The sequence below is a fragment of the Octopus bimaculoides genome, chromosome 29 (assembly GCF_046866305.1).
Source record: "Octopus bimaculoides isolate indiv1 chromosome 29, ASM4686630v1, whole genome shotgun sequence".
Taxonomy (NCBI): domain Eukaryota; kingdom Metazoa; phylum Mollusca; class Cephalopoda; order Octopoda; family Octopodidae; genus Octopus; species Octopus bimaculoides.
Genome location: NC_142956.1, coordinates 8,063,194 through 8,078,395, shown reverse-complemented (window position 1 = coordinate 8,078,395; position 15,202 = coordinate 8,063,194). Strand labels below are relative to the sequence as shown.

The window sequence follows — 15,202 nt, the reverse complement described above, 5'->3', positions numbered from 1 at the left end:
TGCTGGTCACTGTAGTGCCCCTTAATATTCTGTACTCTAAACATGTCCATAATGAAATATTTTATTATAACTGAATGTCATTGATGGGATGTGTTAATATTTTGTTCCACAGGTGTTGGTGGTGTCAAGAGAAAAAGGCTACTGTCACACTCCAGCCATGTCAACATACTGTTATTTGTCAGGATTGCTGTTCTCAAATGACATTTAAGCAATGCCCCATATGTCGACAACGCATACGCAGCAAAACTGGATTTGGTAAGAACATTCTTTAATGATCTGTCTGTTGTCTCATTAACTTTCTGGTATGGAATAACATACTTCACATTGTGGTGGAGACCCAGATCTGCCATTATCTGGCATAAATGGGGTCTTTTCTTTGTGATAGTATATCTATCACTACATCCACTAAACATTGTCTTTATCTAATTAGAAGAGTGATCACACTTCAAAAGGATTGTGCTTTGCAACATATGACTAATGAATGATGATGTAAGATAAATGGTAATTAAACTGAAATATCACTAAATCTCCAATGTTCTATTTGTAAACCTTTTACTTTCAATTGTGAGTGATTAGAGGTGATTAATGATTTATCAGTATCATGGAGAGCTGATAATTAAAGACAATGTTACTTCCAAGAACATCAGAGTCAGCTTTGGTAAAGTAGGAGATTCAAGGATAAAATCTCAACTGAGAGTTTAAGGACCAACTTTATAGAGTGTGACGGTTAAATCAATCAGCCTGGGTATCTGAAAAGAATGTTGTAATTGGAAAATGATGTCAGGGATAGTTTCAACCTATTTTACAAAGTTGAACTTCACAAATTCATCATGATTTATCATACTGTGAAGATATCAAACAATTACAGTAGTCTAATGTTTGATAGGAATTGTCATATTTTGTTGTGGGTATATACACAGAATCTCTCAGTATAAGAATATTGAACAATAAATTACTTTCATTCAATACTAAATCAGTATTGAACTGTGAACATGTGTTTAGATTTAAACAAAGTATTGGTGCTAGCATACGATACAGAGATAGAAATAAAACAGGAGTTCCCAGTGTGACTCAAACACACAAATCCTTGTTGATAAATATATACAACCTTGGCCAAAATTATAGAACAGGTATAATAAAATAGAGAATATGATTGAAACTCAATTACTTAATAATTGAAACCAGTCTAATAAACATTCTAGAGTTGATCCCGTCATTAATTAGTATTTGATGTGTCCTCCTTTTGCTTTTATGCATTTTTGCATACTTGAGACTAAGTTGGCACAAGTGGCTGGGTCAGTTTTCTGCCACTCTCCATGAATTTTGGTTTCTAATTTGCTTTTTGAAGACCATTTTTGCACCCTCACTCTTCTACCTAAGGGTCACCACATGTTCAATAGGATTGAGGTCTGGAAACTAAGGAGGCCATTTCATCACCCTCATCCCTTTCTCCTCACCAACCCATTGAGTCTCTGGATGTGTGGCATGCAGAAATATTTTGTTGAATGATTATGCCATCTGGGGTGTTATCATTGAAGATTTTCGCTAAAGAAGGTTGATAAACTTGATCTAACATGTTGGTGTAAGTGTTGGCATTCATTCTGCCCTTACAAGTGAACAACATTCCAGGCCCTTAAGAAAACATGCAACCCCAAACAATTACATTTCCCTATCCAGATTTGACTGTTGGGACCACACATCCAGGATGATAAACCTCCCCTACTCTATGGTGGACATAAACAGCTCCTGGGTTCCCAAAGATCTGAAGATAATCAAAAAAAATTACTGATCATTTTTGGTATCCAATACAAAATTGGTAAAAGTGTAAGAATTTCAATTATGCCCAGTAAAATGGTGGAAATGAATGTGGAGAACATATATCAAAGTTACTTTGATCAGACCAAACAACTTTAGCCCCATCATCAGTAGTCCAGTCTTCATGCTCTTTTGCCCAGCACAATTGCTTCTTCATGTTCCCCTCAGACAGTAACAGCATCTTTTTTGGCCTTACATCCTTTGAATCCAGCTTCTAATAACCTTCTTCTTCTTCTCATTGTGTGAATTGATATATCTTTGTTTGTTGCCACCCAAAACTCAGCAGCTACGTCAAAAGAGGTGTTTTTCCTATCCACCAGTGATGTCCTCTTCAGCAACAAGTCTTCCCTTGTGGCTGTACACGTTTTGCAGCCTCGTCCTTTACAATTTATGAAAGAATTTCTCTCATTCTACCTTTTGATGGAAATCTTTTCTTGAGCATTTCAATTTTCTTGCAATTTCAACTTGAGAGAATCCTTGACTTGATAATGCAATGATTTGAGACCTTTGAGCTCCAGGAATCTATTTCTTTGGAGACATTTTTAACAACTATTAACGACTGATAAGTTATCAATAAGATATTCAATGAAAAAATAGGAAATAACATTAGTGTCACAAAATGAATGGCTGAAAATTGACCCAGCCATTTTCACCAACACTAATTAGATGTTATTTTTTAAACATTGTAGAGGCATTTTCAATTAGTTGATCTCAATTATCGTTAGTGACAAATGTGGTAGAGTAGTTGAGGTGGAGTGGGGGAGTGAGTAGTGTTACACATATTCCTTGTAATGTTGTTTTTGTATTAATTACAACATCAGAAAGACAGTTTGTGTCAGTCAAACCCTTGTACAGAGGTGTAAATTGTGTGTCCTCAAATTTGTTTGTAACTGGGTTTTCACCCCCATTGCAATGTAGCAGATTCATATAGGGGTCATTAAACAGGTGAGGAAACTTTGATTGATGTCTAGAAGAAGGTTGTGAGAGATATCCTAGATTCTTGAGAAGCAGTTCTTTTGTGCCTTTTCAGATATTTGCACTACAAATTACACTTATATGTAGTTAATGAGGTTTTTATGCAAGTGTAGAGTGTTTGAGGACACCTGTTATTATTTTCCTTTTCCACCTGTGTAGACATGTTGTTTCCTGTGGGGATATATTCCCAGAATGTCTCTGGTTAGAATATATATTTTAGATATAAACTAAAAGCAATATAATATTAAATCTGTTTAAAGATATTGATATTCAAATTACTTTTGTTAAATTGAGTATTGAACTCTGAACATGTTTACATTTAAACAAAGTATTGGTATTAACATAAAATATACAGATAGGAATAAAATATGTGTTCCAGTGAGATTTGAACATGCAACACCTTGTTCCTAACTATATATGATTAACACTTGTTATAATGTTGGCCATCCTTTTCGACATTTTATACTCACACTTGTTAGTTTTTTAGATGAGATTAATGCTAAAAGAAGCATTGTTTTCTGATTCTTTCACCTTTTGATTTTACTTTTTGAGTTGATTAGTTTTAATTAGAACACGAAGCCTGGTCATTGCTCCAAGATATTATCAGAAAGTTCACGGACTAGTTGTATAGCGTGCCGACAGATGGCAGCACATGGTTGCATGCACAATGCGAGCTAGCAAATCGCAAAAGATTCTTGCCTCGCTTCACAGAAAACGGCTTTCAGGACACATTCCAAAAGTGGCATGAATGATGGGATTGGTGTATTGCTACGAAAAGTGACCATTTTAAAGGAAATGATGTTAATATTTGAATAAATAAATAATTTTTTATTGAACATAACATTTCTGGAAACCTTTTGATAGCACTTCGGATCTGACGAGAGTAAAGGATTTATTATTAGTATTTGGCATTGGATCTGGTAACATTTTTCTTTCATGGAACTACAGTAATATCAACTGTGCTGAAACACAATTATATTCATTGTAACAAAGGTCACATGTTTTATTAATTAGATTATTTAGAAGCTATATAGATATCTAGTATTGCAGTGTCAGGCAATGTGCTATTGTACTTTCTATATAATCTATTAACATGATAATTAATCTGCTGTCATTCAGAAACACTATTACAGTTGTATGTCTGAAATTTGAACTTACTTTGTCATAGCATCATCTTGTACCCTCACCTAACATTTTACACCTTGTTACCCTGTATGTAAATATATTGTTTTGCTTGGGTGCAGGACCACATCCCTACAAACCAGAATTATTGTTCCCCATTGTCCAGTAATGTTCAGATGTTATTGTGTTTTGGCTTCATTCCATATGAAACAGTATGAAGTGAAACATTTCTGTATATTTATATGACACTAATTCGATATATTATATAAGTTGGTTAGTGATATGTTTTAATTAGTTGGTCTCAATTATCATAAGTGGCATGGTATGATATGGCAATGGAGAGGGTTACGTGTTCCTTTGTTGCTCTTATAGTAACAATGTCATCAAAATGATAGTTTCTGTCAGCTCTGTAGAGATTTAATGATCATGTTTCCAAATTTGCTAGTAACTGGGTCTTTGTCCTATAGCTTCCTGTTTGACCCGTGTAGATCTAATCATCACTCACCTGGAAAGAAAGCTGTTTTATTAAAGAGGATGAATGATGTTGATATATCTTCAAATATTTCCTGAATCAGAAGACATTCTGGTGAACTGTGAAGTCGGCAGTTAGAATTAAAGATTACCAGCAACAACCTCTAACAAAGAGAGCAGGTGTATGTTTATCCTACTCAAAGTGGCCTGTCGTGTGTCTGAGGACCAACTTGGTTTAACATTGAATTGAGCAGAAGAGGGGTAGAAAGTTGGTTAGTGGCATCTAGAGGTGAGGGGACAATGACACGTCATAGGTCTAGCACAGATATAAGAAAGAAAACACAAAACTAAGAGAAAAAGAGTGTCATCAAGTGATAATTAAATGAGATAATTTCAGAATTGTTAGATTATGTAGGAGATATAAATAGGGAGAAGAGATTTAGGAAGGTTAGTCTATTTTGTTGTGGCTCTAAATATTGAGCTATTAGATTGAGACACCTTAGAAAGTGTTGGCCAAAAGAATAGTGGTCACCAGTTGACCACTGATGGGCAGAATGTCTCACAATATTAAGATAAAAATAAGGAAATTTTACTATAAAATGTAAAACTTGGAAATATTCATTTCGGAGACTGTAAAGTTTGAACAGGAAACCCAGAGGACATCACAGGAAGTTGGTAAGTATAAAATAACTACCGAATTGATTTCTACCAATTTTACCTTCACCTCAGCTTTTTTAGTTTATCAGAAGGACCGAAAACAGGTTCCATTCCTAATTTCCAATTGTAAATTGATTCTATTAAAGATATTAGAGAAATTCCATAAAATCAAGGTTAACATGGTTGGTAGAATGAATTACTTAGAAGGCACAATAGATTTAATATTGTCTTTTGGAACAGAGAACTAAAATATGTTGTTTAGGTGTAAACAGTTGAGTTAAGGACAACATTGTTGTTTGTTTTACATGTTTACTAACTTTACTGAGAGGTGGTTGTTGTTGTTTCGGAAGATCTCTCTCATAATCTGGCAGATTTATAATGAAATGCATTCCAAGTGTGAACACCATATCTTTTTCACTGACAGTAAATCTCTCATTACATTCACTAAACATTGTCCTTATCCAAGTAGAAGACGTTTTGCTCTGCTGCTGGAACAAACATTGTTTTTCTCTCTCTCTTTCTCTCTTTCTCTCTTTCTCTCTCTCTCTCTCTCTCTCTCTCTCTCTCTCTCTCTCTCTTTCTCTCTCTCTCTCTCTCTCTCTCTCTCTGTCTGTCTGTCTGTCTGTCTGTCTGAGTGATGCTGGCTGCAAGACACACTGCAATAAATATCATCCTCATCTTTCATCTGATTTCCAAAATCAAATATTTCAGCTTGGTGATTTCAGCAAGAAACAAGTATAAAGCTAAGTGAAGAAGGCAAGATCAAAGAGTGCGAAGTGGACAAGTATTGTACACAATTATGTTATAAGCAACACCTCCTACTTTGAGAGTCAAGGCAGAAAGGTGGACTGGTTGATGACTGGCACAAGGCAGAAAGAGGTTACTTACCAAAGTAAGCTGATTCAGAACTGATCGACTAGTTCAGACCAGTTTCAACCTTGAATATATAAAGCAAGATTTACATGGGTTTACTTGCTAAGAGATCAGTTATATGTCTGTCCAGAAGGCTGGCATCCCTAAACCTCGTGGTTATATGGAACGTGCATTTTCAGTCTGGGATGCATACAAGGCAGAAAGATGAATAAAAGGAATCTGAATGTTGAATGGCTTGATCTGACTAATGCTTAGGGTCCTGTACCACTCAGTAGGGAGCTCCAGTTGTTGATGGGAGCAATGGACTTGGTTTATATACAAGGATCTGATTTAAGGATTTCAAAATGTGGTTCATGACAGAAAATTTCACAAGAGACTGGCATTGTCTTGAAATTGGAATAGTTGTTGGTTGCATAATTTCAATCATTTGGTTTTTGCTTGTTATGTTTCTTAGATCAGCAGATTGATCAGAAGAAATGGTTCAAGTGAAATCAACTAAGAAGGTATTCATGGATGACATAACAATACTAACAAGAGACTAAAAGGATATGCAAATAGACTCGATGGAGACTAAGTACTTGGTCAAGAATGGAGTTCCAAGCAAATAAGTAATGCAGTCTGTCATTTGTGAAAGGTCAGTGGAAACAAGTGAAGCTCAAAATAGCAGGAGAACCGATGCCAACAGTTAAAGACGACGGGACACTCCATTGTTGACTGAAAAATGTTGAGGCAGTAAAATCATGGCACAAACTGAAGAGGGGAAATAAGCAATTGATAAATCAAAACTACTAGAAAAATACAGTTTGGTTTATATCCCCGCCTTGCTTATATATTCTTGAGAATGAATTCTAGTGTATCATTTCAGATATAACTCCTTTGCAATAATCTGTAGATAAACAGTTTTAACTGAAGGGGATTTTATACAAATGTAGTTTTGTTCAGGATACCTGTTATCACTTTCTGCTTCACCTGTGTAAAACTAATTGTTGCTCACCTGAAAAAAAAACAAGGCTGCTTATTAAGGAGGATGAATGACAAGGAAATACCTTCAAGTATTTCCTGAATCAGGTGATATTCTGTTGAAGTGTGATCTGGGCAGTTAAAATGAAAGATTACCAACAGTAACATTTAAAAATGAGTGCTGGGGTATGTTTATCCTACCTGAAGCAATGTGTCATGACTTTGTAGCCAGATCTTTGATGACCAATTTGGTTGACACTGGAATTTAACAGAAGATGAGAAGAATATTGGTTAGTGAAGATTAGCGGGACAATGGCATGTTATATGTCCAGCAGAGGCATAAGAAAGAAAAGACAAAACTAAGAGAAAAAGAGAGTTATAAAGTGATAACTAACTAAGATTATTGCAGAACTGTTAGATTAGTATATATGATGTCTTAAGAAAAAGACGAGATTTAGAAAGGTTAGCCTATTTTGTTGTGGTTCTAAATATTGAGCTGTTATATAGTAACAGCTTAGAAAGTGTTGACCGAAAGCATAGTGGTCACCAGTTGACTATTGATGATATGATTGCCTCGCAATAATGGAATATAGATTATTAACAGACACAATGAAATTTTTATATGAAATATAAAACTTTGAAATGCTTATTTCAGCGTGTTCCAAGTCTGAAGAGAAAGCAGTCCAGAGAGTTGCAGAATCTTTTGGTGAGTATAAAATAATTATAATTGATTTCTATAAATTTTACCTTCACCTGAGTTATATTGTTTGTGTGAATGACTGAGAACAGGTTCCATTGCTACATTTTATTCGAATGGTTACCTATAAAGTAATTCTATTCTCTACCTACAAATGCAAGAATATCCAGTAAAGGGGTTTTATCGAAATATGAAAACCTGAGACACAGGAAAAAGGACTCTCATGATAAGAAAAAAATACAAAAGATGAAATATAAATCCTGAAGCGGTTGTCTCCCCTTAAGGAGATATATTCACTTTTCCTTCATCTTATTGTTGTCTCCCTCACTTTCCTTCTCTCTTTCTCCCTCCCTCTCTCTCTCTCTCTCTCTCTCTCTCTCGTTCTCTCTATCACCCTTTCTTCAAGATAAATACTTGTTGCAAGATATAATACAATAAATGATATCGTCCTTTATCATCTGATTTTCAAGCTGCCCTGCATTGGCTGTGTCATCCGTGATCAAATCAGTTCTTATTCAGAGTTACCACCCACCCACTTTAGTTGAGGAACACATCTCACTTACACATTCCAGCTTTTCTAAGGTCGTATGCTCTTCCTAACACCATCCACTTTATAAATTGTCCTGGGTGCAATTTTTTGTGCCTAAAGTAATAGAAAGTTTGTAATGTCTACAAGAATATTAAACGCTCTCCTTTAATTTATACAAAGAAATATCAGATGCTTTGAAAGAACCCTTAAGAACCCTTACAGGTTACTAGGAGGCTGTTTGCAGATGCTGAGGGTGGCAGGTAGAAATGTACTGAAAATGAACTGAACAAGCATATAGATAATACCTACAATGACCCTAAAGCGGGATCAACTGTTCCCACTTGTGGATGGTTTGAAACACCCACCAAAAAACCGAAGGATCAAATATTTCAGGGGGTGATGGTGTGCCATACAATGTGTACAAGTATTGTACTCAATTATGGTATAAGCTTTTCCTCCTACGTTGAGAGCTGGAGTATAAAGGTGGCCTGGTTAATGACTGGTGCAAGGTAGAATGAGTTTACTGACCAAACAAAGCTGATCCGGGACCGATCATCCAGTTTGATCGACATTCTTTTATCTAGAATGTAAATGGCAAGATTCACATGGGTATACTTGCTAAGAGATCAGATATATATATCTACAAAATAATGGCTGAGAGAAAGTGTCCAGAAGGCTGGCATCTCTGGAACCCTTATAAGTAGAACATGGATTTTCAGTCTGGGATGATACAAAGAAGATACAAAGGAAAATTAAAAGGGATTTGAATGTCTTATGGCTTGAGCTGGTTGAAGCTTTTGGCCTTCTGCGATGCAGTTGATGTCTCTAATCAATTGTTGATGGATGCAATGAATCTGATGAGGAGCTGCTAAAACAATTTCAATATGAAGTTTGTGACAAAATATTTCACAAAAGACTGCCATCGTCTTGAAATCGGAATTGCTGTAGATTGCACAATAAAAGTCATTTGGTTTGTGCCTGTTATGGAGATGTTCCTTTGATCAGCAGATTGATCAGAAGAGATGGACGATTCAGGTGAAATCACCTAAGAAGGTATCCATGGATGACATAACAATACCATGTAATAGATTTGGCACAGATATAAGAAATGAAAGACAAAACTAAGGAAAAACAGTTTCATCAAGTGATAATTAAATGAGATAATTGCTACATTATTTGATGGTGAATGTAGGATTTCTTAATCGAGAGAAATTTAGGAAGGTTAGTCTATTTAGTTGTGGACCTAAGTGTTGAGCTATTCCATGGGACCAGGAAAGAAAGTATAAAAATAATGACCAAAACCATAGTGTTCACCAGCTGACCATTGATGATAGGAATGTCTTACAGTAATAAAATAAAGACCATTTAACAGAGACAGAGGCATTATACTATGAAGTGTAAAATTTGGAAATATTTATTTCAGAGTCCCTAAACCTGGGTGAGGAGCATCTTCATAATGTAGCAAAGAACTTAGGGAGTAAATGGCAGCAAGTTGGTGAGTATAAAATACTTAATTGATTTCTATACATTTTGCCATCACTTGAGATTTTTGTCTGTTAGAATGACAGAGAACAGGTTCCATTCCTAATTTCCTATTGAATGGTTAGCAAAAGATATTACTGAAATTTCACCGAGGCTGGTAAAATAGATAAATTAGAAGATACACAAGAGTTAATATTGTCGTTTGAAACAGGTAACTAAATTATATGTATGTATGTATGTATGTGAGTTTTTAATACATTTTCCCACATTCAATGCAATATTGCACTTTACGACTGCACATCAAACACTCTGCACTTCATCTGGAAACAGAATCACTTAAATGCAAATAGACACAACAGCTCTATCTCTCTCTCTCTCTCTCTCCCTCCCTCCCTCTCTCTCTTTATCTCTCTCTCTCTCTCTCTCTCTCTCTCACAGTTTGCAGGTCAGCTTCTATGCTTTCAGTATAGTCTCCACCACTTCTAATTATATCTGTTATGTAACAGAAACCAGCAATTATCCAGTAATACAGACATTTACTCTTTTACTTGTTTCTGTGGCCTTTAGCCGAGAAGATCGACCCCAGGACTTATTCTTTGTAAGCCTAGTACTTACTCTATCGGTCTCTTTTGCCGAACCGCTAAGTTACGGGGACGTAAACACACCAGCATCAGTTGTCAAGCGATGTTGGGGGGACAAACACAGACAAACAAACACATACACACATACATATATATATATATACATATATATACATATATACGACTGGCTTCTTTCAGTTTCCGTCTACCAAATCCGCTCACAAGGCTTTGGTCGGCCCGAGGCTTATAGTAGAAGACACTTGCCCAAGATGCCACGCAGTGGGACTGAACCCAGAACCATGTGGTCAGTAAGCAAGCTACTTACCACACAGCCACTCCTACGCCTACATATGATTAGAATGTCATAGAAAAGAATCGCAAGACGGGTTCTTCAAGCTGAGCTAACTGACAGGAAACGTAGGGGTAGATCGAGACTAGATTGTTGGATAAAATCCATAGTTTCAATTGGTCATGTTTGAGAATGGATTCAGAAAAGCTTCTGATAGGACCCGATGAAGGAGGTCCCTAAAGACTCTAACCCTGCCACCCTCCTCTGAATACAGGGCAGAGAAAATGGATGGATGGATGGAACAATTAATGTAACTGTTGGTCTTTATAGATTCTTGAGGCTCTCATCCACAGAAACACTTCTCCTTCCTGTTGTTTACCAGAAATTTCCTCGTCTAACATTCAATTAATTATTTTAAAAAATGTGTTTTTTCCATTTCCATCATTTATTTCAGCGTGTTTTTTTAAAAAATTTTTTTGTCAACATCTTCAGAAATAAAGATCGATGTCTTCTATTTTCCACGTTTCTTAAATAATTTCTCATCCCTCTAATCACATAATTTCTTTGTTATATTCGTAACAACCTATCACACACGTGTGTTATATTATCAGTAATGTTGTTGCAATTATTTTTTGTATTGTATCTTTTGCAGGAAGAGAATTAGGAATTAAACAAGTTGAATTGGATATTATCCGGCATGATTACCCTTATGATGTTGTAGAACAGAGTTTCCAGATGTTGTATAAATGGTTACAGAGTTGTGATCCAGCGAAACGTACACTTGGAACTTTAAAGGAAGCTCTTAATAAAACGGAGTGTTTCGATGCTCTTGAACACCTATCATCAGACGTAAACTGAATTTCTGTGTGAATTGTCACTGTTGTCCAGCCCCAAGTCTACCTTTGACAAACAGAGACCTACACTCAAATGCCATCCATCCAGGACCATCCTGTCTCTTTCCTAAAACCACATTGTCTAACGTATCCTTTAAGGTGATAAGATGTGAATTGAGTAGGATTCGGCTACTAATTTTAGCAAATTTGTCTACTACATGGAGACTCCTTTTTGTTTGAGATTAATCTTTGGAAATAAAGATAAACTTTGAAATTTCATTTGTTGTTGATGTTGTTGTAAGTCCCTGTATCTCTCGAAACTTCTCCATTGTTATTTCGGCAGTTTTAATATCTTGTGGATTTCTTAACAAAAGGAAATGTGCAAATCCATTTTGTAATGCTTGCTTAAAAGCATATTTTGTTTTCGAGTAGAACCTCCTTGTAGACACAATTGTCAGTAAATATATGGTTTCTATTTCTTGCAATCAATATTATTATATTACAAGCATTCCATATGAACTCAACGAATGCTAAAATAAGATCTGGCTCAAAATTGTGTTTCTGGTAATACTTCTATTTGCACAAAGAACACATGTATAATTTTAGGGTAAACTCCAAAAGATTTCAAAGACATGCCCCACCAAAATTTGAGGGCCAAGCCCCTTGTAGAGCATGAATGTCAATTTATACAAAATTTGGTGCTGAACATCTTTAAAACTAATCTTAGGCCAAATAGTGTGAATTAACAATGAAGGAGATGAAAAAAACAAGTTGAAATTTGAAATGGATAAAGTATGGATATATACATTCCTGCGTTACAAGTTTCCTTTCTTTGTTTAATTGCTCAAATGGTGAAATTACGAGGCAAAACTTGTCAAAAGACTGAGTTGTTTTCACCTCCAATCATTTTCAGATGCGTCCTCTGAATATCGTTTACGCCTTGTACATTGTCAGTCTTCCTATCATGGAGAGATTAGTCCTGAAATTGAAGAAACTCAGTAGAAGTTTGCTATTATTATGCCTCTTGGTCCCATCAGGGTCCCTTGGATATTGATTGTTTTTACATTTTCACCTATGAAAAGATTCTCTCTTTCTCTTTCTCTCCCTCTTTCTAGCTGTAATGCGTCATCCTGGATTTGTTCTTTTCATTCGACTGCGGTCAGGCTGGGGCATTGTCTTAAAGAATTTTTCGTCATCAACATCATTATCATTATCGTTTAATGTTCGCCTTTCCTACAGGCATGGGTTGGACAGTTTGACAGCATTTGGCCAGCAGAAAGAGCTGCTGCCCCGGCATCATTTCTGGCTTGATACAGTTTCTACGGCTGGATACCCTTTCTAATGCCAACCACTTTACAGAGTATACCTGGGTGCATTGACATGGCACCGGTGCAGTTGCATCAGCACCTACGAGCCCACAAGATTATGTACACTCAACTTAGAAGGGATGCGGGGGAAACACACGATTTTAATTCGCTTGACGAATCTTTTCAAGTATAGCAAACTGACCGGTGTCATCCCTTCTGCGAGGCCCAACATCGTCAGATCCTTTCTCACCAGTAAAGATACAATCAGCTGTGCCCCTGGAGGAACGAAAGCCACACTGACACTCAAACACTATGTTTGGAACTACGAAGGTATTTGAATGTTCTAACAAAATGTGGGCAAGTACCTTTCCAACGACAGACAAAGGTGAAATCCCATGAAAATCACCACACAGATCCTTTGGCCCCTGATTTATACAAGGAGACTAAAATGGCATCAATCCAGTCTTGAGACACTTTCTCAGTTCTCCAACAGTGACAAATTAATATATTTAAGAGTTCAAACATTTTGTCACCCCCATATTTCAAGACTTCTGCACAGATTCTATCAGACCCTGGAGACTTATTTGTTATTCAGCTTATTCACAGCTAAATAAATGTCGTTTAGAGTTGGTTCTAATGCCATCTCTTCTATAACTGGAAGGTGTTCAATTTTTTCTATCGTCCTCATGTCAGCAGATGATGGTCTATTCAGAAGTGCAGGAAACTGTTCTACCCAACACTTATGAATAGAAGCAAACGTCCATTTGCTGTTCTCACTGGAGCTACTGAGGAAGATTTGGGGCCATATCATAAGAGTAGAAACGCTTGGCATCCTTTCTATCAGCTGCTTCTTGTACCCCTTTTGCTCTATCATTCCACCATTCCTGTTTAATTTTCCTTTGAGCTGTCCCCTCATGCTCAATCCTTCTCCACCTTCTACAGTCAATAGCTATGCCCTCCCATGTATCAGGAAGCCATCAGCAAGTCTTTACATCTCTTTTTTGGTTTATGTGGAGGTCGTTCTCCTTTAGCTAACTCTCCATAAAAGAGTTGTTTTGGCATCCTTGAATCCTTCATCCTGACCAGATGACCACTCCGTCTGAGCCTTTGCTTCAACACAAGAGCTTCTACACTTTCACACCGAGAGCTTTCCAATATTTCAAGATCACTGATGCGGTCCTCCCACTTAATGCCACAGATCCATCTGAGACACATCTGATGGAAACGTTCCAGTTGTTTAAGGTGGTATGGATATGTGACCCAGGTCTGGCAGGCATAAAGAAGAGAAGAGAGTACACACACCTTGTACACCTTTATCTTTGTCTTCCTCAATATGTCTCGCCGACCCCAGAGACGCCTTTCTAGCCTTCCGAAAGCATCACTTGCTTTCCTAATTCTATATGGAATTTCATTGTCCAAATTGCCATATCTATTAACAGTGCTTCCCAGGTAGACAAACTGATCAACTACACCAAGTCTTCTACCATACACATAGATATTTGGTTCAATATACTGCTTACCAGGGGCAGGTTGGTACATGACAACAATTTTCTTGAGATTGACTGTCATCCCTAAGGCAGTGCAAGCATCAGAGAATGCATTCAAAATGTGTTGCATATCAATCTCTGTGTGCACTGCTAGATCACAATCATCTGCATACAAAAGGTCTCTTATGATATTGGTAAATACCTTCGTTTTTGCAGCAAAGCGCCTGATATTAAATATGCTGCCAGAGGTTCGATAATGGATGTAAACACCATATCTGCAATTTCTGAACGCAATACAGAAAACCATCGCAAAATATATGGCAAATAGGGTCAGTGCTAGAATATCCCCCTGTTTCACTCCATTTTGTATTGAGATGGGCTCCGACATTTTACCTTTAACATTAACCCTACCCTTCATGTCTTCATCAAAAGACCTAACCACAACAAGGAACTTTTCAGGACAACCAAGTTTCTGGAGGACTTTCCACAGTGCTTTTCTATTAACTGTATCGAAGGCCTTTGTCAGATCGACAAAAACCTGATATAAATCGAGACCCTGTTCCACACACTTTTCCTGAAGCTGTCTAGCTGAGACACATCAGCAGTGCCGCGTCCCACACGAAAGCCAGATTGACTTTCTGGAAGAACACAATCTGCAACGTGTTTCAGCAGATGGTCCAGAAGTACCCTGCATAAAACTTTTCCCACGACAGAAAGCAATGATATTCCCCTGTAGTTACCACAATCATTCCTGTTGCCCTTTCCCTTATATAAGACCACCGTTACTGTATCTCTCCAGTCCTCAGGTACAGATTCACTCTCTCGTATCCTGCCAAACAAAGAGTGAAGTTGCTGTAGAAGTTTCTCACCACCATGCTGCAACAACTCTGCATGAATGCCATCCAAACCCAGAGACCTCCCATTATTCATCCTTGAGACAGCTACTGCAACTTCTTCCAACATTGGTGGTTCCACAAGAGCCGCCCTCACAGGTTATTCAGGGATGAGATTGAGAACATCCTCACTAACTACAGACTGCTGATTCAAGAGTGAATCACGAAGAAGTTCTTTACCATCCCTGCTTCAAAGTGGTGTCATCAGAGAAGAAGTCAGTCCATAAACTT

At 37.1% G+C, this 15,202-nt stretch overlaps 1 protein-coding gene across 4 annotated transcripts in view; it reads left to right on the top strand.

Moving 5' to 3' along the window:
- Window positions 1-15,202, top strand: part of LOC149130331 (uncharacterized) — an 80,777-nt gene that overhangs the window by 58,105 nt on the left and 7,470 nt on the right. For 2 of the 4 annotated variants that reach the window (XM_089345167.1, XM_089345166.1), the window contains exons 9-12: window positions 113-255; window positions 7,529-7,579; window positions 9,523-9,594; window positions 11,104-11,563. In XM_089345167.1, coding sequence (XP_089201293.1) covers window positions 113-255; window positions 7,529-7,579; window positions 9,523-9,594; window positions 11,104-11,309 — 472 coding nt within the window. In that variant the 3' untranslated portion in view covers window positions 11,310-11,563. Of the gene's footprint in view, window positions 1-112; window positions 256-7,528; window positions 7,580-9,522; window positions 9,595-11,103; window positions 11,564-15,202 lie in introns of those variants that run through there. The other 2 variants (XM_089345168.1, XM_089345169.1) reach the window with 2 other exon arrangements.